Source organism: Betta splendens, chromosome 15 (assembly GCF_900634795.4).
Source record: "Betta splendens chromosome 15, fBetSpl5.4, whole genome shotgun sequence".
Lineage (NCBI taxonomy): Eukaryota > Metazoa > Chordata > Actinopteri > Anabantiformes > Osphronemidae > Betta > Betta splendens.
The window spans coordinates 17,018,224-17,041,869 of record NC_040895.2 but is presented as its reverse complement, the minus strand read 5'-3'; the positions used below and the strand labels follow the sequence as shown (position 1 = coordinate 17,041,869).

Below are 23,646 nucleotides of genomic sequence, written 5' to 3'. Positions count from 1 at the left end.
AGGCTCCTCGCTCACAGCAGGGGGTGTGTGGCTGCGAGAGCTGGAGCCAATTACGCAGCGCGGGGACAGTGCGCGTTGGAGGCAGGTTCGGCTTCTAAACTGAGGACCGTCTGAGGAGGAGCTGCTGGAGCCCCCTGCTGTGGTTCTGTTCACACGTTCACACACTGATCTGAAACCAGCCGAACCTACAGCATCACCCCATGACCTTGTAACGAGCTGCTCCACTTGGTCCCGCGTCGCGTCTTATGAGTCCAGACAGACGGAGGCCGTCGTTTTTACATGTCACAGCGTTTTCACAGCTCCTCGTTGTCCACTCAGGTCAGAAAGTCAGCGGAGACTTTATTGGAGGAAGGAAAACGTTTTGCTTTTCCTTAAAACGTGCTCTCGCAGTGACTCAGAGCACCGACGCCGTCCCGTCGATGCTGAGGTGATACAGGAAGTCGCCCGTGCTCCTGATGGAACGCTCGCTCCCCGTCGTGTCCCTGACAGAGGGAACGGCAGCGTCAGCCTCCAGGGACGAGTCCTGCTGCGGATGTGACACCTGCCAGAACAACGCCACGACACACGCCGCAAACGGGGAAAACGCTGCCGGCACGTTTAAAACCTCACATTGTGCTGGAAAAGCGCTCAGCGACGACGGAGGCCTCGCTGTGGAGGAAGAGAAGGACACGAGACCGGGAGGAAGGTGACGGGTCCCCACACACACAGCGGTGGAACAGCAGCTCATTCCAGCAGATGGCTTCAGTGTGTGTGTGTGTGTGTGTGTGTGTGTGTGTGTGTGTGTCAGCGCTGATGTGTCTGCGGTGAAGTCCTTATTGACCAATCATAACAGGATTTAAACTGGCCCCCACTCATTTGGACCAGAAGCCGCGAGGCTCATCCTCCAATCAGCGTTGACATTTCACAGGCCACGACCAATCACATGGTGATTTGGAGAGTTTATCGATCAATCAGAGCAGGATTTGTGGAGACGAGTGGCGACGTGCTGCAGGAGTGTGCGTCACAGACTCACGCGTCACGCTGGCGCTGCGTGGTCTTTAAATAGAAACGCGTCTTTAGACATCATTTATTTAAAAGGGTTTTTCTGCAGTGACACAACCGGACCACGAGACGTCTGGTAAACCTGCGGTGCACCTGCTCATTAAACAGCAGCTGCAGACGCATTTCACAGCCGTACACTGGTTATCAGCCGGATGGAGGGGCTTCACTCTGGTTCCCTGGTGGATGTAGACGTCTCAGCTCCTCACAGCCTATAGCTAATCTGCTAATCTGCTAATCTGCAGGAGGACCCATCCATTCCCATTGTTCATCATCATCATCACTTCCATTCACCAGCAGTGATTTCACCACAGTTTGTCCTGATTGTTGTGTCACAAACTGTTTATCAGGATAAATAATCCGACCGACAGCGACAACAACAAAGGACGGGAGCAGCTGAGCATCTGAGCAAGAGGTGGATGATTAAATGAAGGGACGGCAGGAATGTGGGCCATCAGGGTGTAATAATCTGTCTCTCTGCCACGTCGCCCTCATGGGAGGGAGCGAGGGAGCGATTAAGAGGATGTATGATGCATTCTGACCCATATTCATACATGCGGTAATGTTTTGTGACCCACATAACACCCAACCTAAACACGGGCTCCGTTTCTACCAGTGTGTGTTGCGTTGGCAATAAAAGCCTCTACGTCCAGCGTCAGATAGATGAGCTTTAATCTGTGGGCCCTGGACCAGAACCACAGGCGCTTCTCATCACCCTCAGGTGAATGCTGAATGTCCCGCTGGCTTAAACGCAGCCGTGTCTTGTCTGACTGGACCCTTGGAAGGAATCAGACTCTCATTTTGATGGAGAGCTCCACTTTTGCCTGGAGTCAGCGCACAGCGTTCCTGGCTGTGACTCGCGTCAGAGCTGCACCTGTCAGTCACCGGGATGCGCTGTCAACCTGCACATCAGGCTGGAGGCGGCGGGAACTTGAACACATCTGGGTTCAAGCCTTAAAAAAAGGCCTTCTCTGCCCACGCTCTCAGCTGCAAACACCCTCTGATGCAGTAAATAGATATTCCTCCGTCCAAAGCCTGCGATTCGAGCGGCGCCGGAGCTTAACGGGCTTCTGGCTCCGCTCCTTTACTGCTGATGCTGCAGCAAAGAGCCGCACGCTGAAGGTCGCGACCGCGCGCTAAGACCTCCAGCGCTCAGCATAAGCGCCGCTTACGTAAAGGTATTGTTGGCTTTATTCACTAATTCCACAGCATTTACGGAAAGAGACACGAGGGTCCGACGACAGGTGGTGACAGGAGCATCGGCATCACGGGGAAAATGCCAGCGTTGTTGTGGACTCATTGGGAGCTTTTAGGAGCTTAATTCGTGAACCATGAATTACAAAAACATATTTAAGCCTCACTCTCTCTCTCTCTCTCTCTCTCTCTCTCTCTCTCTCTCTCTCTCTCTCTCTCTCTCTCTCTCTCTCTCTCTCTCTCTCTCTCTCTCATCTCTCCTCTCACTCTCCTCTCTCTCTCTCGTATCTCTCCATCTCGCTTCTCGTGACTCTAGCTCTCTCTCCTCCTCTGTCTCTCTCTCTCTCTCTCTCTCTCTCTCATGCATGTACAGTATACTTGGTTTCCCCTCCTCGTGAATATTCAGTAGAGACAGTCATGCTTTACTTGAGTGTTTCTGAGGGGGATATTTTTAGTGTTGAGCCGCTCGCGTGTCTGCGGAGCAGGAACAAGCGTCTCCGAGCACCCAACATCTCTGGCATCCAGAGGGACAGAGACACTGGAGGTCGTCCTGCTGCTGAGCAAACAGTCCCACAGCGGCTCCCAACAGACATCCGCTCCACTCTACAGGACCTAAATATTCCCCTGAACGTAAACAATGTATGTGACAGTAATGGTGTGGTGAGTCCCGGTCATTTCGTCTCATTTTGTCTCTCAGCCTTCAGAGGTGACAAAAAACAGGCAGGTGTTGTAACAGAGCAACAGCAGCTCCAGCTGAGAGAATAATTGGCATCAGGGCACTGATTGGCGTCTGAGGGGTTTTTAGGCTCCGATGGAAAACGGAGGAAGCAGCCGGGTCTGGATACGAATCCACAGAGTCATGTCCAACAAATTAGATACAAAGAGTGGAATGAAGGAAAAGCAGCGGTGACGGCGCGTCAGAGGCCAAACAGAGAGGTTTCCATCAGGTTGACTGGCTGCATCTTAATGAGCCTCTCAGTCCAGGAACAGAGTTACGGAGCTGATGCTCACGATTAATTATCCCTCAGTGACAAATGCTATAAATGTTGTTTATTAGTGTTGGAAACTCATTTCACACAAGCTTCGTACAGTTTCCTAAATTTAGTCTTTATATTTGTTTTTATCTGTTGGTAGAAAGTACAGTATAAGATGAATGAGACCGAGCTCACTGTGTTCTGGAGGCTTTCAGGCCTGAGAGAAAGGTTATTATTGGATGGAAGGAGAACGAGGATCTGATCATGATATATGTGATCGCCGTGTGGTCAAACCCCAATTTTTGCACAGAGTAAACGTTTAAACTTCCCTGTTTCTAAACCCAGTTCTGCTCGCTGCTGCCCCCTGTCGGTCCTGTGTGGAGGTACAGGCGCCCACGGCGTCTCATTGGAAGGAGCGTGGTTGTAAGTCATATTGACAAGCTGTCACATCAAATCCGAGCTGCTTGGGTATAATGTATGCAGCTAATGAACACAGCCGTGCAGCGTACGCAGCAGCAGTCGATATCACGGCCTCTCAACCTTTATGGCTTCGGACACGCCGGAATAAATGTTTGCAAATGACAGATATGAAAACATGCATGCATCATGGTCTACGAAGTAATTCCATTAGACAATGAAATCTATATTTAGTTAGGAGCATGTTTTCTTAACTTAGTTAATATTCTACATTTCCAGTGCAACAACACAGAAATAGGACTAAACCATCCTTTGAGTGGAGTAAAATCCTGCCTATGACGTCTCTAATGTGTTGTCGTCCTTCCAAGATCTTTAATGTTGCTGCAGCATCAACATAAAAGCCAACATAAGAGCAAAAACTGTCCAAACGTCCGATCGCGTCAGGCGTCATGTCTCATTCCATCTATTAGAGGAAAAGAAAGTCCAAGTGCAGCTGTAGCTGGAGTGACTGGCCTCACTATAATCACTCTGTGCTGTAATGTGTGGAATTAAGCTTTAACGACAAACTGTCAGAGTGAATTACCCTGAACATCATCGTGTCCTGTGACACAGCACCAGGAAGCAGCTCCTCTTATTCAGCCTCTGGTCTGAGATCTCTCTGCTATTTAGTCTTAATCAGCGTTTAAGATACAGTAACGTGTCTGTTTCTGCGGTTTAGGATCAGTTCCAGCCTCTGAGTTGCTTCGCTGTCGCTCTCGTTTTGCTCATTATGTAATTACTTGTGACAGTTTCACTGAGCCAAACAAAAAAAAAAAAAGATGATTAGTTAACTTCTGCACATCATCTTTACGCTGATGCATTGTGTCACACGGACACGAAGGACTAACGTTTCACCACTGAGACTCACACTGACCACACACACACACACACACGCATGCAAAGGAACATTTCCATTTCCCTGTCTTCTCTCTGCAGCTGGGTCCGGTCCCCTCAGGGTTTCAAAATGCACCACTATCACATCAGTCACAATCTTAACCCATTTGTGTCTCCTTTCTTTGCTTCTGCAAAATTATTTTGTCATTCTCCTCTCTGTCTACAATTGTTCCACACATCCTAAATCACACAAAAGCAGAAAAGAGACAAAAAGGATTTGAACAGTCACAGTGGGACAATGACTGACTAAACCCTGTGGCTCTTAAATACTATCATGATCTGCCACAAAATGTTTTAGGACTCATGAAGACTAAAGTCCAAATAGACCAAAATCCAAGAAACACTCACACAAATCAAATCACTAGGTTAAACAAAACAACACAGCGATGAATAAATGGCAGGAAATAAGAAAACCTACAACTGTGGCTGAACAAAACAGCATGGTGCAAGAGCAGCATGGTGATAATGAGCAGCATGGTGATGGTGAGCATGGGGTGGGGTCAGATATGGGGTGTGGCCTGTGAGATGGGGATGTGGAAGGTGAATTTGAAAACCAGAGAAACCAGACAAATGCAACAAGACAGCTAAATTTCAATAAACTTTGATTTTCCAACGTCTTGTGCTTGTGACAAGACACTATATGAAATAAAATGAGGGAGGAGAGACAGCAGGAGACAGAGGCGTCTGTGAAGGAGGAGCTATTAGTGAGGAGGTCTGCTGGGAGTCATCTGGGGTGAGAAAACATTTTTCTCTTGTCCGGAGTCCGTGTGAAACCCCAACAGAATTACAAACACAGGAGAGAAATGAACAAGAAAGTAAATAAGGAATGAAGTGGTGACTGTAAATCAACGTCTTTGTGCTGCAGTCGTGCTACAAGCACCAAGGGTGTTGTGTAACCTAATGATGATCAGTGTGTCACACTGGGATTGAATGGGATGGATCAAATGTTCCATGGTGACAGGTGGAGGAGAGGGAGGGTTACACAACCTGACGCTGAGGCAGAACAGGCCTCAAGCAGCTGGATGAGGGTGATTTATGCGTCTAATCACACCATCAAACAGCACGGCCACAAAACCACAAAAGGTGGTGAAACAAGTGAATCCACGAAGGACAGATGGAGAATCCTGTGTTTGGGTGGATTGGCTGTGCTTTGTACATACAGTATGTCTGCTTCAGCACATTCAAACTCACCAAAAGCCTTTCCCTACGTTTCCCCTCATCCCTGTGCTGCAGTGAGCTCCAACCAGAGCCATGGGGAGTTCCCAGACTGCCGGAGCGAGAGGGAGTCGGGGGCGGAGGCGTCTCTCCTGGTGTCTCCTCTGGTGGTGGCGGGGATCGTTATAGGTCTGGTCCTCTTCCTCTCCTGCGTCACCATCATCGTCGGCAGCCTGCGCAAGGACAGTCGCCTGCGAAACCCTCACCTCCGTGCGAGCTACGGTCCGTGAGTCCTCTGCACTCGGAACGCGGGTCATTGATAAAGCGCTGCTGGTGTTTCATGATAAGCACCGGCCGTGTCTTTGCCTTTGCAGCACCGGATGGTTTTTCTTACGGCGGATCAGTCGGAGAACTGAGGTCAACCTGCATAGAAGACTTTCCTGCTGCTTTGGACTTCGAGTCGTTCAGAGAGACTCTGTCGCAGGTCAACAACCTTTACCCCGACTCACCTCCGCGGTAAGAGTGTGTGTGAATCTGTAATGGTCCCAGTCAGTCCACCTAACTGGCCACACTGGTCTAATTCACAGCAGTCGTTCCATGAGGAAGAAGGAGAGCAGTCCTTCAGCCAATTATGTCAAATGTCAAATGAAAGGTGTGAGTGGCTGTTGTGCCGCCCCCCGGTTTGACCCGTCTTCTGTGCTAATTTATTTATCAGGTGTGTCTGCGTCACTATCCTCACTGCCCTTTGTGTAAGTGTGTGTCTGTGTGTAGAAGGAGTGAGAGAGAATACGTGAAGGAGAGAGCGCAAAAGGCCAATGCAACAGTGTTTTTGATGTAAATGTCAGCTGGTCTAATTGGCGACTTTAATAATTCACATATATCGCTCCCCTGCAGTATGTGTGTGTGTGGGGGGGGGGGGGGGGGGGGGCATCAGCATCAGCTGAGGAGGTGGGAGCTCCACACACTCCAATTAGTGGATTAAGTGAGGAGGTCCTTTCCCTGCGATGATATTCATGTTTTCACCACAGACACAGAAGCCGTTTTGTGTCGGCGTTTTCCTGCAGGATCCCGGTTAAACATTCATCATGTTGACTCTGAGGCCAAAGGGCTCCAGCATCCTGAAAGATGACTGACGTGTGCAGACACACACCTGGTCCGCTGCAGCGTTAGGTTCTTAGCTGGTTCCATGAGCGCGACATCAGAACTCAGCTCTGGCCTCGTCTCCGCTCCGGTCCACGCAGCAGGAACAAGGAAAGTACAAGGAGAGGAGGAGACAGTGGAGCCGGCGAGCTGTTCTGACGGGAGCCCAGCCAACACACACACACACACACACACACACACACACACACACACACACACACACACACACACACACACACACACACACAGAGCAAACACATATATACATACAAACCACACATTTGTTTACCGTGGCGCTGGCAACGGGCAGGTAGTGGCTTTGCAGGGGGTCTGACTGTGTGTGCCCAACACAGATGGTGGAGGAAGACTCAGAGAACCCGGATGTGCTGTTACACAGGAACACACACACACACACACACATACACACACACACACACATACACACACACATGCTAAGAAGCACACACACGTCCACGTCTCACACTGTGGGATCAGCAGCTCACCTGTGGAGGCTGAAAGCTCCAGCTTCCTCTTGGGGAGAAGCTGCCACACACACACACACACACACACACACACACACACACACACACACACACACACACACACACACACACACACACACACACACACACACACACACACACACATTTGTCTGCAGTAATATACGCTAAAATAAATCTCCATTGTATTCTAGCGATAACTGAGGCGTTTAACACCTGTTCTGCAGAAACAGAGGTGTTGGGAATAATTAGCTTGTTCCTGTGTCACTGTACAATGAATAAGTGCAAAGACGAGACGAATGTGCTGAAGTCGGCGTGTGTCATGAAAACGCTGACACTGAGTCACAGAGCTGTGAAGACAGAACAATGCTGGACAGAGAGGATCAGGATGTTACAGTATATGAACGCCACCGACAGCTTCAGAACCTAGCGTAGCGCTGGCAGAGCTGCAGGCACAGGCCTGGATTAACACACACCTGTGAATGAGCATCTATATGGTCCTATAGCTGCGATCAGCAGGGACATGGCAGCTCCACACGCCCAGCACCATATGCAGCAGCAGAGCTGTCTGGAGTCCAGATCTCTAGGGAGGAATCCTATGAGGTCCTCCTCGTCTCAGGACCACGCTTCATCCTCATCAAGCCTTTATTTCAGAGCACAATTAAACCTGTGCTGCTGTTGTATTCATAGCTAGCATGTGCGACGTATGTGAAGTTTGTTGGTCTCAGAGGTGAGTAGCTCCTCTGTGTTTTCACCAGAATATCTCAATAATTAGCACAAATGCTTTAAAGCAACCAGTCACAGCACCAAAGTCTCCAGATGGGATTCATTCCAGTCGCACACGTCATCATACACTCACACACACAAACACACTAATATGCTCAGAACGCTGCTTTAAAAGAGCTGGAACGTGGGATCGACCCACGAGGCAGAGACAAACAAAGCCTCTAACGTCATAGTTCTGCTTCCTGCCGGTTGATGAGCTCTGTCCAGAGCTGGAGGCTAGAAGTTCTCAAGAACCTATGCTAGTTCTAGAATCTTCTACACTTCTAGAAACAGGAAGCCGGTGAAGCCGGTCCCTGATAGTTTCTCCTCTCTGGTTTTCACAGTTACGATGAGTGCGTTGGTCCTGGTTCCACTCAGATCTACGTACCCACCGACGACCCGCCCCCCTACTCCCTGCTGGACCCGTGCCAGACGGGAGCGGAGGAGCGGCTCAGCTGCGACGTGGACCCCGAGCGGAGCCCCGGCGGCGCCGAGTGGACCCCCCCCTCCCCCCACGGGCCGGGCCTCCAGGAGCATCAGCACGTGGCGTCCATCTCCTTCCCGCTGGAGGCGGCGCCGCCTTACGAGGCGGTGTTTGCGCAGCAGCCCCTCCCCCTCATGCCGTGTGACCTTTATAAACACCCATCAGGGAGGAGGGACCACGGCACCTCCCAGCAGCCGGGGGCACACCGCATCCTGTAGGACGCGTCCTCCGCCCTGTGCTGCTGCTCGTCCCCAGTTGACCTCGGCCACGCTTGTGATGTGGGCCAGAAAATGTGGACAAGTGCGTCTAATGGGACGCGCGCGTCCTCCACGCGGCCGCTGACGCCCCGCGAGGCTGAATGTGAGGCCGCCGCAGAGACTCCTCGCCTGCGTTTCACAGGACGGACTGAAACACAGCTCCTGCAATGACTTCTGAGGACCACGTCCGTCCTCCACCTGTTAATGAAATCACTTTCTAGCTCAGTCCATGTTTTGACCTTGTAGTCTCTGTCAGGATCCCATCGTTTCTGCTTCCGGCTGCAGAGCGCGTCGCGCTCCTCGCGTCAGGAGAGCGTGTTTCCTGTAGGTTGTAGTAGTGTAGCTTCAAGTGACACAGCTCCTCTGGCGTCGTTCGTGGCGTTCTGCTTATTCCTGATGTTCATCAGCACCAGTCAAGGCGTTCGTTTCAAGCAGCCACTGTTGTAGAGACCGTCTTGACTTTATCTCAAAGGGCTTTGGTTGAATATGTCGTAACTGGCCCTCAGCAGCAAAATGTAGCTCAGACCCTCCTGTTGATGAGGTCGGGTCAATGCAGCAGGAATTACACACAAACTGTAGACTTCAGCACGTGTTACGCTGGAGAACGCGTCGGATGGGTCCGTCCTCGTCTTTACTTCTGTTTCATTCTCTCAAAGCGTTTCCTTGGCTTAAAGGCAAAACTCGCTGTAAGAAAGACGCGCTGAGGCCGGAGAGGAAGTGGATAAAAACTTTTTCAATTTTAATTAATCATTGATCACTAATTGAACCAATAAAGCAAAGTGAGGATGATAACAGCTGATAGCAGCCAGTTAGTGAGTAACAGCAAATCAAATCCTGCAGCCAAACCGCTGAATGCGTCACAAATCAGCACGTTTACATCACTTACTGCATTCTGATACCGAAAGAGACGGAGGATGAAAAACAGGGTTTTTCCTGGAGACACTGTAACCTGTAGACGTCACATCATCATTTATCACCAGTTTTCAAAGTCATGAGGCCGAACCAAATGTCTATGTTTCTATTTAAATCATTTATCCTGGTTTATTTTTGTATCTTTCTTTGTCTTTGTGTGTTAAAATGTGCCTGATTGCCCTCAGACTGTTAGCTTAAATATTGTAGCCATAATAACCCCAATGCAAATAGTGCTTTTCCCTGTTTTCCCTGGCTTTGGTTCAGTGATGTGGTGTGAAGGACCTAAATCATTCATTGATTTCACTGAGCTTTTAGCTTTGTGTTGTTTCTTTCAGTCAACTGTAGAAATCTTTACTTTGTACAGTATCAAATCATTGTTTTAACAGCTGGTCAATTATAAACATAAGTTTGTGTTTCCTTCTTCATGTAAAGTCACGCCCTATTTATGCACACACCAGTTTTATTTTGTCTCATGTTGTTTGAATGCATAGAAAGGTCATATATTTGAGCCATAGGTTGACTATTGGTGTTGGTATTGATGCATTGTAAAATTAATGTAAATAATTTATTAATATTTTAGTATTAGGCCAAGTAAAGTTAAAAAAATAAACCAGAACAATAAAGACCCATAATGTGAACCAGTCCCAGTTATTCTGAAAACATTAGAAGCTCCTGTCAGAAGGACTCAGTGTAGTTCTGCGCACGAACCCACTAGAGGGCGCTGCAGAGCTACAATGTCTTTATATAATCACACGGACATGAGTTGTATCACATGGGTTTATTGGTCATATTTATGTGAGGTGAAGAGCATTTACCTTCTTATTAGATTAGATGAAAGGTAAAATTAAAGACATAAGGGTGAAGTTGTATTAAACTGTATTACAACACATGCTGAAGTGTGAAACATCCCTTGACCAACTTGAGAAAAGTCAATTTTCGAGTCCCACCGGTTGAGCACATGAACACATCATTACTGATGCTACGATGCTGTATCTTCCTCCTGTAGATGAACAGTATGTAAAAGTCTTACATGTATCGCTTCCTACGTTTCTTTCTTTTGTTCTTTTCCTCCTTCATGTTTAAAGACAGACTTCATGTATATACAGTGGAAACTATGTTAGAATTCTTTCTTTATGTTCAATATTATACATTTTGTTAAACAGTTTCTTCTGTAGAGAAGAGGGAATAAATTGAGCTCCTCTACCAGTGTGAGTGGCTTCCTATGGACACACTGAGGTGAATGCATACTGTACCACAGCTGACGTTCCTGATCCTGGTGGACACACTGGTTTAATATTAGACCTGTGAAATGAAGTCTTTTCTGTTTCTGTTTTCTGTTTTCTGTTCTGTGACTACAGCCTAAATGTTCCAGAACAACACCACAGCATCAGCAGCCTGAAAACCACATAGACGACTGAAAAAGATGGAAACAGCAGCTGGTGATTCTCAGAATCAGTCTAAATGAGCCAAGAAATCTGAGGAAAGTCTGTCACATCGTAGACCACGATTTATTTTACAATTAGAAAGAGAATATGGCAGGAGAACTGTGTGCAGTCAGCACCGCTATCAGAGGATGTGACAGAGTGCTGCATAGGTGAAAGCAGAGTAAGGGACAGGTACAGGGGTCGCGGCAGGGTCAGCGCAGGCCTGCAGGTCTGACAACAGGACGGAGGAGAAAATCAGCACAAACACAGCGTCACGTCCCTAAAGAAAAGATTCATGCTCCACCGGTGAATGTACAGAAGTGTTACTGTTAATGTGTGATTTAAAGGCTGCAGCTGTGAAGCCTCCAGCACCGTGATGAATAAGTCTGAGGGGCGGATGAAGCATTTAGATGGAATTAAACGGATCCTGCTGAACTGCATTTTAAAGGCGTTTCTAAAATGAATTAACAACATGTCTGGTTCATCATAACCTTGTATTAAATTGCTGTACCTAATAAAGTGACCGGTCAGTGTTTTCACTTTCACACGTCGCCGCCTGTCGGTGAATTTGTGTAAATACACCGGAAAACAGACGAAATGTAACGGTTTTTAAATTAGGCTCCCGTCTAATGAGAGTAGCGTGTAAATGACTCCGTTGGTGGGAGGGGGGGGGTGTCCCGGGTGACGTCATTCCCGTGGTGCGTCTGTTACAGTGTTGCAGACAACTTTAGGAAAGTTGTCGCTTCCACGTGACGGACCTCAGACGCGGTTCGAGCCCCAGTGGTCGCCTGCTCCTGGGTTACGGACCCCCCCACGCCCCCCTGCACCCCCCACACCCCCTCCCCTCTTCGTCCAACTGAACCACAACACGTCGCCTTCGACCCCCGGGGCTCCGCTAAAAGCCGCGGCGCCGCGGAGCCGAGAGCTTCTGCGGGCGGAGACATGCGCTCCTTCGCGGGACTGGCCGCCATCGTGGCGGCGGCGTCTGTCTACCTCTACCTGCTGTCCACGCACCTGCCCCCGGGGCCGAGGCGGCCGGAGTCCGACGGGGAGGACGCGGAGACCGAGGGGGAGGTCCGGGAGCTCCGGGAGCTCAGGTAAAAGAAGGCTCAGCGCTGACTCATCACATCACGGAGAGAAAACAAGGCTGCGGTTTCTAGGCGTTTTAAATTTAAATAGCACTAACACAATTACAGTAGTTTGACGTTAGTAGTAAAATGCTCAGAGTTTCGTACTGTGACTTGTACACAGGTGTTTTTCCAGGTGACGCCCTGCTGTCATAACTAGTGGAAGGTTTTACGGGCGATTAGTCCATTCATACTAACAGCTCCGTGATAATGAATCAGTGATGACCACAGGCGTAAGGAAGGGACTCGCTGCGTGACCTTTGACCTCTGCAGGCTGCTTCTGTGCAGTTGTCCTCATATCTGGTTTCTCATACAGTACTGTAACAGGAACATGGGGGTTATTATCCAGGCAGTAAGCGCTCCCAGCCGTTTAGACTTTTAACCTCTGGAGCGATTCAGCATCTGCTTGAGGCCTGTCACCAGGTTTGTCTTTTATATCTGTCAAATAATCTCATCTATTTTGAGACCTCCTGGGGATCCCCAGCCCCAACCGGATCCACCAGGCAGTGGCCCATCAGCATGTTCACCATGCTGCTATCTGTGTTATTAGCATGTGCTAATTATTTGAATAATGTTTATCATTATTATTATCGTTTATCATCATCCCCGTGTCCAAAGTTTGAGGAGAGAGGATGTGACCTTCTTTACAAATATTTTGTGATGATGGTTTCAACACTTACAGTATATATTTATAATTTTAATTTCACAATTAAGAATAAGAGGAATGTCTCCAGAACCTTAAATTAATATTAAATAAGATATAATATGAAGTGATAGAGCAGTCCCATTTGTGTGTGTGTGCCTGCATGTTTCCTGAGCCCCAGTGTGTGTGTGTGTGTGTGTGTATATGTGTGTGTGTGTGTGTGTGTGTGTGTGTGTGTGTGTTTGTCTAGGGACGATAGAATAACGCCTACCCAGCCACTCTGAGGCCAAGAGTAGGATCTGTTACACGCAACAGGAAAGGAACGTTTATACACAGTGTGATAAAAAACTACAAAGCCCAGATGTTACTGCACCTGGAGGTTTGGCTCAGAAACAACAAACCAACAAGGTTGGGATTTAAAGAAATGAGCCCCTTCTGTTAAACCTCTCCTTTATGATGACTCTGCTCCAGCTCATCCTGTGTGACTGAAGGTTTATTGTGGCTCATGAGTAAGTGTGATACAAAGTGCCCACGATGGCACATTTCTCTGGGTGAATACTGTACATACGCTGGTGCAGATTCATGTGTCGGAGCGTCGTCGACCTGCTGACCAATGACGAGGCAGAATGTTTGGCCGCTGACCAGTAGGAAGCAGGAATGCTGGAGGCCAGAACAGGTGCTTGAGGAAGTCCACAGCTTGAGTTTCAGGGGGGGATTTTTAGTCAGTGTTTTCAGAACCGTCTTCCAACCATGTCCTCAAGTTTACAGGCCGTGATATTTCTGTCTTTCATTTAAACGTATCCTGTTACCCCCCACCCCACACAGCCAGCCAGCCCCCCCCCACACACAAACCTGTGGCTCAGTTGTAAAGCTGGTTGTCCACTAGAGTCTGCTGTTTGATGTACAGCTGCTCCACTATTTTAGCCATGTGATGAATGAAGCCGTTTTGCCTCCAGGCTGAGGTTCCCGTCCGACCTGGATGAGCTGCGGGAGCTGGCGGACCTGCTGAAGTTCTACAAGCGAGAGCACTACGGCTACGTGCTGCTGCTGTTCTGCAGCGCCTACCTCTACAAACAGTCCTTCGCCATTCCTGGCTCCTCCTTCCTGGTCAGACACGTGACGAGCGCATGCATGTAAACCAGCACACACTGGTTCATTCAACTGGTTCCCACCTCACCCAGAACATGCTGGCTGGAGCCATATTCGGTCCGTGGGAGGGGCTGCTGCTGGCCTGTCTGCTCACCACCTCAGGCTCCACTTTCTGCTACCTGCTCTCCTCCACGTTCGGAAAGCAACATGTGGTGCAGCTGTTCCCTGAGAAAGTGGCTCTGCTGCAGAGGAAGGTGAGCCAGTCGGCCCACTACTCTTCTTTTTGCTGAGTTTTCACACTACTCTTCTATTGTCATCTATCTATCTATCTACTATCATCATATCTGTCTTTCTCTTCGCTTTTCTTCCCTTTTTGCCAGGTGGAGGAAAACCGTAGCAGTTTATTCTTCTTCCTACTTTTCCTTCGCTTCTTCCCCATGACTCCAAACTGGTTCCTGAACATCACCTGTCCTGTCCTCCACATCCCAATGCCAATTTTCTTCTTCTCTGTGTTGATTGGTGAGACTGAACAGACACACTCCCATGATGCAGGTACAGAAACGCTGATCATTGCTTGGCTGCCTTCTTTCCTCCAGGTCTGATTCCATACAACTTCATTTGCGTCCGTACGGGCTCCATGCTCTCAGAGCTCTCCTCCCTGGACGACCTCTTCTCCTGGAGGACACTGATCCAGCTCCTGGCCATTGCACTCGTGGCACTGGTCCCTGGAGCGCTCATCAAACACTACAGCAAAGATCGCCTCAAGGTGGACGGCTTGGGCAGCAACGGAACCAGTCCGGATGGAGTCGAGCAGGACCGGAAGATGCGCTGATTCTGGGACCGCTACTGAGGTTTTAACCCTCCCCACCGGTGAGCATGTGACCTTTTGCCAACTCCAGCCTTGTAATGTTCCTAAGGTCACATACTGGTGGTAGAATGGTATGAACCGTTCTTAAAGTCTGGAAATGTCTTCAGGTCATGTTACAACAAACTTTAAAGCTACAGTTTCCCAGAGCTGTCAACTAAAGCTCACAGCTGAAGTTTTAGAGTCAAGAGCGTAAACAAGGACAAGTCTTAAGTTTACTGAGACTGAACGTTTGCTCCTGAGCTCTCAGGTGAACACGGAACATTTTATTCTCAAGCAAAATTAATATTAATAATTCTTCACAGGGACTCAGCCTGTAGTGGTGCAGCGTCCATTCGAAAAGGTGCTCATTGTGCAATAACTCACTGTTAATGTCACTTAAGTTTTTTATATGTAAACTGTTTTAGCTTTAAAAGCACTAAATACATCTGAAGCTCCGCTGACTTTAGAGTCAAGGAGGGTCACATTTACTTGGAGGAACTATTGTTGTTGCATACTTGGACTTTTAAATGTCCGATTATGTTTCTTAAAGCACTTACTGATGCGTCTTATTGCAGCTGCGGCTGCGCTCACAGAAAAGTTGTCTAATCTTCTCATGAGTGACTCCAAAAAAAAGGCATATAATAGAGAAAACAATTAATTAGTAGTTAATTTGCAGAAAGTCATGAGAAAATCACATTGCATATGATGTTTGCACATTGTTTCTGATTAAATGAGAAGTGTCCCATTCTACTCTGGGTAGGATCTTGCCAAAGGTCCTGTTTTAGCTCTTTCATTCATTTTTCCTTTTCTTAACTAGTTATGCCGTTTGTATTTGTGGACTGTATAAATATTATCTGTAATGTCTTTTGTTAGTTCTACTATTTTTTATTAATCTATGTAAAGACAAAGTGAAATGTGAGATTTTTGATGCAAAGAGAATTTTATTTGTGCCTTTGAGGTTTTAGTGACCCTGATTGAATTAGAGCAATACAACACAACCGTCATGTTCGTCCAGTTGAATTACCAACAACACACTTGTTACTGTTACACAGCATTAAAGTCTGCCTCATCCCATCAGTTCTCTCACCACACGTCATCTCATGCACAGACGTTTATCAGAAAGTAAACGGACCCGACAGAGAGGTGACGCACGCACATGAACCTGGTTCTAGGAAGCTTCTATGCCTAAACTGTAGAGAACAGAACAACCTTCTCTCTTTGCTCTACAAACGTCCGCGGTCACTAACTGATTAAACATTTTGCTCAGAGAACAATGAAAAAATACTGTCCAGCTGCATCATCTGTCAGTGTGTTTGGATACATCAACATCCATCATCATTATCATCTACTGGCCAGAACAGCAACACATCAGTGTATGAATACCATAAATCAGCAGCTACTTAATGGGCAAATAATGGCTGTAGTGAAGAGTCCACTCAGTCATTTGTAAACAGCTCAGTAGTGGTTTTGTGTACAGTACAACACACCAGGAGAGATTACTGATGTGGTCACCATCAGTTTAAAACACGTTTCAAAAGGTAAATAATCAGACAGTGCAAAGAAAACAAATATCTGCTTCAGACGGATGTTCAGAAAGTTGCATAATTTAAGATGATCAATATATTTTTTGTCATTCAGTGCAAACGGTTCAGGGTGGAACAGAAGTCTACTCTGCTCAGAGTCATGCAAGCACAGTTGTCCATGTACAGTAGTCAGCAGTGGTTCATTAAGACAAAAGGGCAGAATATCAAATGATATAAGGGGCAGATTCAGGATGTGTTCCTGTACTGTGAAAGACAAAATGACAACATCAAACCCTGCACCCACAAGCTTAATGACGCTTTAAATATCACCACATCCCAAATATCACTGCCACGACTCAGAATGGTCTTTCTGTGAGAAATGGGGTCAAAGGGAAATGTATAAAGGAAGTTCATAAAAGGACAATGATGATAAACAGCTAGAGCCACAGGTTGAAACCTGAACAACGAGGAGCAGCCAGCTGTGAACACATGGACACAACATAAATGCGCCGATCAATCTATGATTTCACATCATCTCCATGTATAAGTAACAGTGTCAGACTTGACTTCAGGACCCTTAGCCCCTATGGATTTGCTATTAATTGATCAGTAGAGAATTGGCCCCATAAAGGCACTTCTGTGTCTGTCAGTCATTGCTGCTCTTTAGCTCTGTGCTGGTTCCTTCTTCCTCACTGCCTGCTCTTTGCATCTTTTGGACCCCGGTGTGAATTGATACAGCAGGGTGCTGTCCCTGAAGCTGTACTGACCTGCTAGGTGGTCCAACACACCTCCCCGTTGGAGTCTGACACCGTAGGATTGGGCCTCTGCTCGTCCAGCACACAGGCCCCGCTCAGTCAACCAGTCCACAAGGTCGCTGCCACGAAAGACACTTTGGACACAGGACTGGGATTGTTGAGGAACATGTGACACGCTAGAACCATCATCATGCTGGTGCAGGTCACCAGTAGACCGGAGCTGGCAAATGTGCTCCTGTCGCATATCAGAGGTGGAAAAACCTTTTGTGTCTTCATTCTCAAGCTCTGACTGGGGTTGGGTTGGAAGCAAACACTGGTCACGGGATGGAGCTCCATCATGAGTTTGCTTATTCTGGTGGAGATTATGTGGCTCTTGGTTTTGTTGCTCCTGAGGTGAATGTGAAGGGGGGTGTCTCAAAGCCCCAGTCTCCTCCTCCAGTCCTCCTCCTCCATCACACCTGTCATTATCAGAGGAAGGATTCACCTGTCGAGGCACTCATACTCTCCCCCGAACCACTAGGGAGGGAGGGCAAGCAAAGGGAAGCAGGGAGGAAAGGAGTGGAAAGAGAGAGGGAAAAGGGGGGGGGGTGTTGTGGTTAATGAAGCAAAGAAATGGACAGAAATATTGTAAAGACTCCTGCGTGTTAGAAGTTTCACACATGCACTTTCACTCTCAACATAACCAGGTAAAATGCATGTGGAAACATGTCAGGGTCAGAGATTACCCAGACTTCACCCTGCAGGCATGACGATAGGGGCACCCTTCCCCTGCTCCCTCCCCATGTGCTAACAAGCGCATCTGACTGGTGTGAGCAGATCAACGTATGTACAGTATGTACAGTAGGTAACATGCAAAGACAGTGCAGAGGAGAACCATCCAATGAAAGTAAAAGAACGCAACAGTAATGGAAAGCTGAAATCAACGGGGTCAGAGTTCATCATGCAGGGACAGAAATAATCCGCTCAGAACAGAAGAGAAACAAAACTGGAAAAAAATAGGAATTGCTTCAGCCAAATCTTAGTTTGAGTAGTTTAAACTTTGCTGCAAATATTTCTGTACAGTACTTTCCAAACAAGGTGAGGACAAAAAGTATTACAAGAAATAAACAAAGGTACACATAGTTTTTAAACTTAAGAGGCGCACACAAACCTGTGAGCGTGTACTATGTCTTGTACACACTGATCTTTGTGGTAGCGCACAAACTGAGTACAGGTGAGCCGGACATCCTCTGCCGCACCTGAAGGAATCAGATCCTCGTTGTCCCGGCTCTGCCACAGGCCCAGAAACCTGCAACAGACAGGTGCGTCTGGTTTGAATATTTGATCTGCTAATTATGTACAAGCTGTAATAAAAAAAGTCTCAGCTGGCCTGTTTTTGAAGGGCAGCATAATGAGGTGTCTGTCCAGACCAAAGATCCCAAAGGACAGGAAACCCTGGGAGAACGGCAAATGATGTGTTCATGTAGCAGTTACACTTCCTCCATGTTTCCAGTACAGACGTACACACACAAACACTGGTACCTGTCCGTAGTTTGCCACAGCACAAAAAAACTGAAGTTCAAGGTAAAGTCTTCCTGGATCTTTATTAAACAGCCACCACAGACAGCTGGACAGGTTCTAAACACAGAGACAGTCACCGTCAGGCAGCAGCGCATACAGGAACATATAGTTTCCTGCTAACTGGCTAAATAGCCCAAGTAACAGTGTGTAATAAAAATGTATGTCCCTGGGTCAAACAGAAACAGATGCCATTAAATCATCTCATCCTCACTGCCAGCAGGCTGACGATCAGCAGCAGACACAGCAGAATGTGTCTGATTGTCTGACTGTCGTCTGTTTGTGGTTGAAGGCCAGGTGGCGGCAGATCCAATGGCTCCTCTGAGCTGGAAAAGCTCTGCTGCTGCCCATCACACAGCTCCTCACTGTGGCCTGAGGCAGAAGAATTATTAACATTCATCACACAAGATCCAACTGTTGATTCTTCAATTTAGTGGTTTGACAACAAACAACAAATGTAATAAACTCAAATAATATTATTAAACAATATTATAACAAGGCTTAAGTGTTAGTAATTGATAAATAACATTTGAAGCAGTTCATAGAAAGTAAAATCATTTGTGTTACCTGTGCCATTTGTGTGCATCCTCTCTGTGCTGGACATCACCTCAGGTCCGGTTTGAACAGGAGAAGAACTGTGGACGTCTGCCAACAGAACATAGGCAGGTCATTGTTAGTTAAAAAAGATTCTCAGCTGTTTAGTCCTTCTCCATTTCTACAGCTCCTTTACCAAGCTAGGTCTATTTCGTATTGGCAAACCTAAGTCAGTAATTCATCTACCTGAGTTGATGCTGCAGGCAGCTGAATTTGCAATCGATGGCTGTTGTTGTTCATCCTGACCACCAGGGGGCCTCGGCTCATCATTGATGCCTGTTACAGCAGCTCTGCTGAGGGCCTGGTAGCCTCTCTGCTCCCTGTCTCCCTGGCTGAGACCCATCAGAGATATTGCACCGAGCACCAGGCTGATCGACAGCACCACTGCTGTGCTTATTATCTGGGTGGAAGACAACCAATGAATATGTAATGAAAACAGTTAATCGTCAAATGCTTGTTTATGCAAAGGTGTAGCAGGTGTTTCCTAACCTGAGTCCTGCCATAGAAAAAGGCAGAATCTATTGTATTGGTCCTCTCCCCTAATAGCAGAAGGCCCCCAACCATCAGGAAAGGAACCCTACACATGCACACATTAATAAACACCAAGCAAGTTCAGGAAAGGGGAATCCCCAAGGAGTAGATGTAAACTTCCAGTGCACATATAGTATGTTTCTTTAAAACAAAGAGGAACATCATTTCCTGACTTACCCCCAACCCAAAATCATGAATATTCCGGGCCGCAGCCTTAGCAGATCATCTCTGTTAGTCAGAGCTAGACAGAGAGGAATTAGTCCTGAAAGACAGGATAAAGGACATAGACACATGCACCAACATTTCAGAGTTCTATCAAATAAAAGGTAAATAAATGCTCATGAGTGAATCCACTTACCTGCCCAAATGTAGGTGCTGTACAAAGAACCATAGAGCAGCGCAAAGGTGAGAATTTTACCGATAAGATTATCATCTTGTTTTGCCAGTGAGTTCCACAGAATCATACTGATGCACACTAGGAACTGGAATTCAAAAGAAACTACTTAGTCTCTGATCAAGTCATTAAAAATACAGAATACTTTACAGGCAGGTCTAAACCACTCAGGAGGAGACTGAATTCTAACCTGAGCCAGGAACAGGTTTAAGGAAAACAGATGTGGAAGTCTGTTAAATTTTCTGCTGAGCAACATCACCATTATAGTCCACACCTGGGAGAAGACACACGACATCCAGAGGTTTTATAAAATTATTCACCATTCATAAGGATTTTCTGCTTTAAGCTCTACTTAGTGTCAAAGTATTCCTGTATACATGCTCACCAGTGCTACGAGGCTAACAATGCTGATGTTGAAGCTAACATTTTCCAGCTCTGTCACCAGAGGGGTGGGATCCATCAGAGGTATTGTTAATAGCCAGGCCGACACATACATGATGGGTGCAGACAGAAATGTACTGATTACCATTCCTGCTGTTACCTAAGAAGCAAAGGCATTCATGGAAACAAGCACAAGGCAAAGAGCAAATGTTAACATTAATATTATGTAAACTTATTTCCCTGTTTTTACAAATGTGCATTAGTGTTTAGTGCAATAGAGAGATTTCTCAAAACTAGTATTAGTACATGATCACTCCTTACCACCTCTAACTCCATGTTGTAGTGCCCAGCATAGATTGCCACACTAGGTGCAGTTGGGAAGACTCCGTAAAGAAACGCAAAGTTGGACAAACTGGTGTGGTTGGCACTTGTGCTGTTCACTCCTACATCCAGGATATCCACCATGTCTTTACAGACAAGTGGCATCACCAGGCTGGAAAAACAGTGGAGCTTCAACAGGAATGACTGTTCCAGCAGGTCTAGTTAAGAAAACTCTAATGCTGCTGTACACGAGACAGCTTCCTGCATGATCTGCAATGTCCCAGAGTGGTTCTAGTGTATATGTGGGATTTAATGCAACGGCACAAATATATACACACTGTATACGTACACACTCATTCCCTACTTACAGTTTAGCTGTGATGAGGAGGATCAAAGCCACTCCAGTGTCTCTAGTTAGTTTTCCAAGTTGGCCGACCTGTCACAATACAGTTAGAGTATTTGATGTTTACAAGGACTAACAAAAAAGAATAACCCCATTATAGCTGCTGTAAAATTTAACTGTAATAAATCTTAATCAAAATTAATCTCACCATCGTAAGGCCAAGATAAAATAAAGCTGCTCCTCCAAAAGAGTTGGCCAGGCCGTCTATGAACTCTGATAACACAGCAGGAATACGCTGGCCCAGGGCAAAGTGGGAGATGATTCCCACTATAACCATAAACACTATGGGGTTCTTCAGTACCTGGAGAGGCGGCAGAACAAGGGTCAGAAAACTGTAACTCAGCGAGTAAGATCAGATACTGTATAAAAAGGTGGCTACAATTAGTTTCTCAACGCAAAAACACCTCACACACATCTATAAAGTACCTGTAAGACTACAACTCCCAGGATTCCCAGGGTGCTGCGCTGTGGATGGCTGGCTTGCCGCCACCTCTGCACCTCGCAAAGAGCGAAGCCGATAGGATTGAGTAGCATGAGTGAGACTGGGGCAACTAGGTAGATGTACTGGAGGTATTCTGGATATGTACTCTGGTACAGCGCATCAACTACAAAACAGAGACAAAGAATCGAGAGTCAAACTTAGAAGCAGTGTTACTTTTCTAAATGCCAAAGTGTACCTGTGCTTTCCTACCTATGGGGTATCCCAAGGCGAAGTCATTGCTTTGCGTAGCGAATATGGCGTACAGACCAGCCTTGCTGTACCTAGTGTCTGGACTGGCCACCATCAGTGTCAACACACACACCAGGACAAACACGGTCACCTACACACAAGACAGGAGACGTTTCACTGGACTTGTTCAGAGTCAGCCTTCCTGTTTGTGACACCACCTTGGTACAAAACACTGTGACTGTACACATCAAGAAGACTCAAACCTTCGCAACTAGGACGCTCCAGAGAAATGCCCAGATGACATCTACAAAGTCTAGAAGCACCATGTTTTTAAAGAGGAGCGCTGGGAGAGCAAACTTCGACACAAAGTTGCCCAAACCCTTGGCTTGGCTCTCGGTAATGATGTCTGCCCTGTAGAAAGACAGGAGCAAACACTGCTCATAAACACTCAGACTGTCTCTAAAATGCATCAACTCCAAACTGACTGAGCACAGGTAGTGACATGGCTAAAAGAGCGTTTCATGCTGCAGCCACATGCTAGATTTGCTGTTGCACAGATTTATTCAAGGCATCTTTTTCATTTAAACTACTCATTATTCAGGAGGACACTGTTCACCTACCTGCCAGCTATGTAGCCACACAATATGATGCCGAAGCACTCGAGGAGAGCTGGGAAGAGCTTGTCAATGGACATGTGAGGCCCGGCAGCGGGGCCCGTCACCGTATTATGGGATATGTTCTTCCCATGGATCAACACGTAGGTGTTGGCCGTCTCCATGGTGATGAGGGGATGGCGCTGTGCGTGGTCAGGAGGATCTCAGGTGATGTTTGGGTTGTGTCACCACACTGAAGCATTGTAAGGAGGGAAACGTATTAAATTGTTACAATGAAAATACTGAATATACTGACACACAGAAAGTTCTGAGTCGTTAAACGTCCCCAGAATCTGTAGTGACGCCTCTTCGTATGAACGTACGTTAGCTACATTAGCCCAGCTTGTAAACCAGCGTCAACTGCGGTACATGTTATGATTCTATGACGTCATATCAAATTCAAACTAACGATGAAATCAGGTGACACCACCTACAAGCTAGTTAGCCTCCTCAGCCCGTTAGCTAAGCTAGCTAGGCGCAAACTAAACGTCCAACTGAGCGTTGGGCATCGTTAAACTGCAGTGATAAGATAGCCACGCCCCCCGCGTCGCCCGCGAACCAACGACCAGCACCGCTCGAGCAGAACACATGTTTCTTACCTGTTCGCATTAGCGCAGCATCCTTGCAACGCATCAGCTTCACTCGTTCAGCCCCGTCGCGCAGTTTGAACGAAAAGCTGTGGTCATGAATCTGACAGCTGCCGAGCGCGGCAACGCCCTGCAAAGTGACTGACAGAGGGTTCGGCCAATCATCGCTGAGACTCGCCTCACATGCTATCTGTGATTGGAGAAACCGCGCTGCCTGATGCTGCGTTCACTGATGAGCATCATTCTACGTAAGGACTTCAAGGCTCGTCCGTCGTATGTTTTACAGCTGCGTAAGAACTTAAGATCAGGATCAAGTTTATTGCTTATTGGCTAATTACAGAGTTTGTTTCAAAAAGGAAACGTGACCATATTTTTCCC

The 23,646-nt window shown here is 47.1% G+C and overlaps 3 protein-coding genes across 5 annotated transcripts in view; 2 read left to right on the top strand and 1 right to left on the bottom strand.

The window, feature by feature from the left end:
• The window catches only part of bean1 (brain expressed, associated with NEDD4, 1), a 17,375-nt gene extending 6,400 nt beyond the window's left edge, over nt 1-10,975 (top strand). The window contains exons 3-5 of the mRNA XM_029175571.3: nt 5,790-5,993; nt 6,086-6,227; nt 8,461-10,975. Of these exons, the coding sequence (XP_029031404.1) occupies nt 5,790-5,993; nt 6,086-6,227; nt 8,461-8,818 (704 nt within the window). The 3' untranslated portion in view covers nt 8,819-10,975. The remainder of the gene's footprint in view (nt 1-5,789; nt 5,994-6,085; nt 6,228-8,460) is intronic.
• A 1,060-nt stretch (nt 10,976-12,035) lies between these two features.
• Nucleotides 12,036-15,856, top strand: LOC114870652 (transmembrane protein 41A-B-like). The gene is made up of 5 exons (XM_029175570.3): nt 12,036-12,290; nt 13,920-14,070; nt 14,145-14,306; nt 14,433-14,571; nt 14,649-15,856. The coding sequence occupies exons 1-5, from the start codon at nt 12,136-12,138 to the stop codon at nt 14,882-14,884; spliced, it is 843 nt and encodes a 280-aa protein (XP_029031403.1). The 5' UTR covers nt 12,036-12,135; the 3' UTR covers nt 14,885-15,856.
• Nucleotides 15,821-23,429, bottom strand: gpr155b (G protein-coupled receptor 155b). 3 transcript variants are annotated; one of them, XM_029175566.3, is made up of 20 exons: nt 23,281-23,429; nt 22,649-22,874; nt 22,292-22,439; nt 22,050-22,179; nt 21,785-21,963; nt 21,507-21,659; nt 21,324-21,391; nt 20,956-21,127; nt 20,639-20,794; nt 20,444-20,527; nt 20,218-20,341; nt 20,037-20,121; nt 19,818-19,905; nt 19,515-19,728; nt 19,302-19,379; nt 18,949-19,106; nt 18,699-18,794; nt 18,547-18,611; nt 18,328-18,465; nt 15,821-17,635 (listed from the first exon to the last, which is right to left on the bottom strand). In XM_029175566.3, exons 2-20 carry the CDS (start codon nt 22,804-22,806, stop codon nt 17,086-17,088), a joined length of 2,844 nt encoding a protein of 947 aa, XP_029031399.1. In that variant the 5' UTR covers nt 22,807-22,874; nt 23,281-23,429; the 3' UTR covers nt 15,821-17,085. The 3 variants fall into 3 exon arrangements, with proteins under 3 accessions (XP_029031399.1, XP_029031400.1, XP_029031402.1); XM_029175567.3 differs by lacking the exon at nt 23,281-23,429 and adding an exon at nt 23,005-23,163; XM_029175569.3 differs by having other exon boundaries at nt 17,493-17,693.
• Nucleotides 23,430-23,646: the final 217 nt, after the last annotated feature.

Bases quoted from the DNA above. Each gene is read 5' to 3' on its own strand.
- LOC114870652 (XM_029175570.3), top strand. From the start codon at position 12,136: ATGCGCTCCTTCGCGGGACTGGCCGCCATCGTGGCGGCGGCGTCTGTC. The intron at 12,291-13,919 runs GTAAAAGAAGGC...TTTTGCCTCCAG, and splicing joins CGGGAGCTCCGGGAGCTCAG to GCTGAGGTTCCCGTCCGACC. The intron at 14,572-14,648 runs GTGAGACTGAAC...TCTTTCCTCCAG, and splicing joins CTTCTTCTCTGTGTTGATTG to GTCTGATTCCATACAACTTC.
- gpr155b (XM_029175566.3), bottom strand. From the start codon at position 22,806: ATGGAGACGGCCAACACCTACGTGTTGATCCATGGGAAGAACATATCC. The intron at 22,180-22,291 runs GTTTGAGTCTTC...TCTTGTGTGTAG, and splicing joins GGAGCGTCCTAGTTGCGAAG to GTGACCGTGTTTGTCCTGGT. The intron at 18,466-18,546 runs GCCAGCTGAGAC...TGTCTGTTGCAG, and splicing joins ATGCTGCCCTTCAAAAACAG to GTTTCTGGGCCTGTGGCAGA.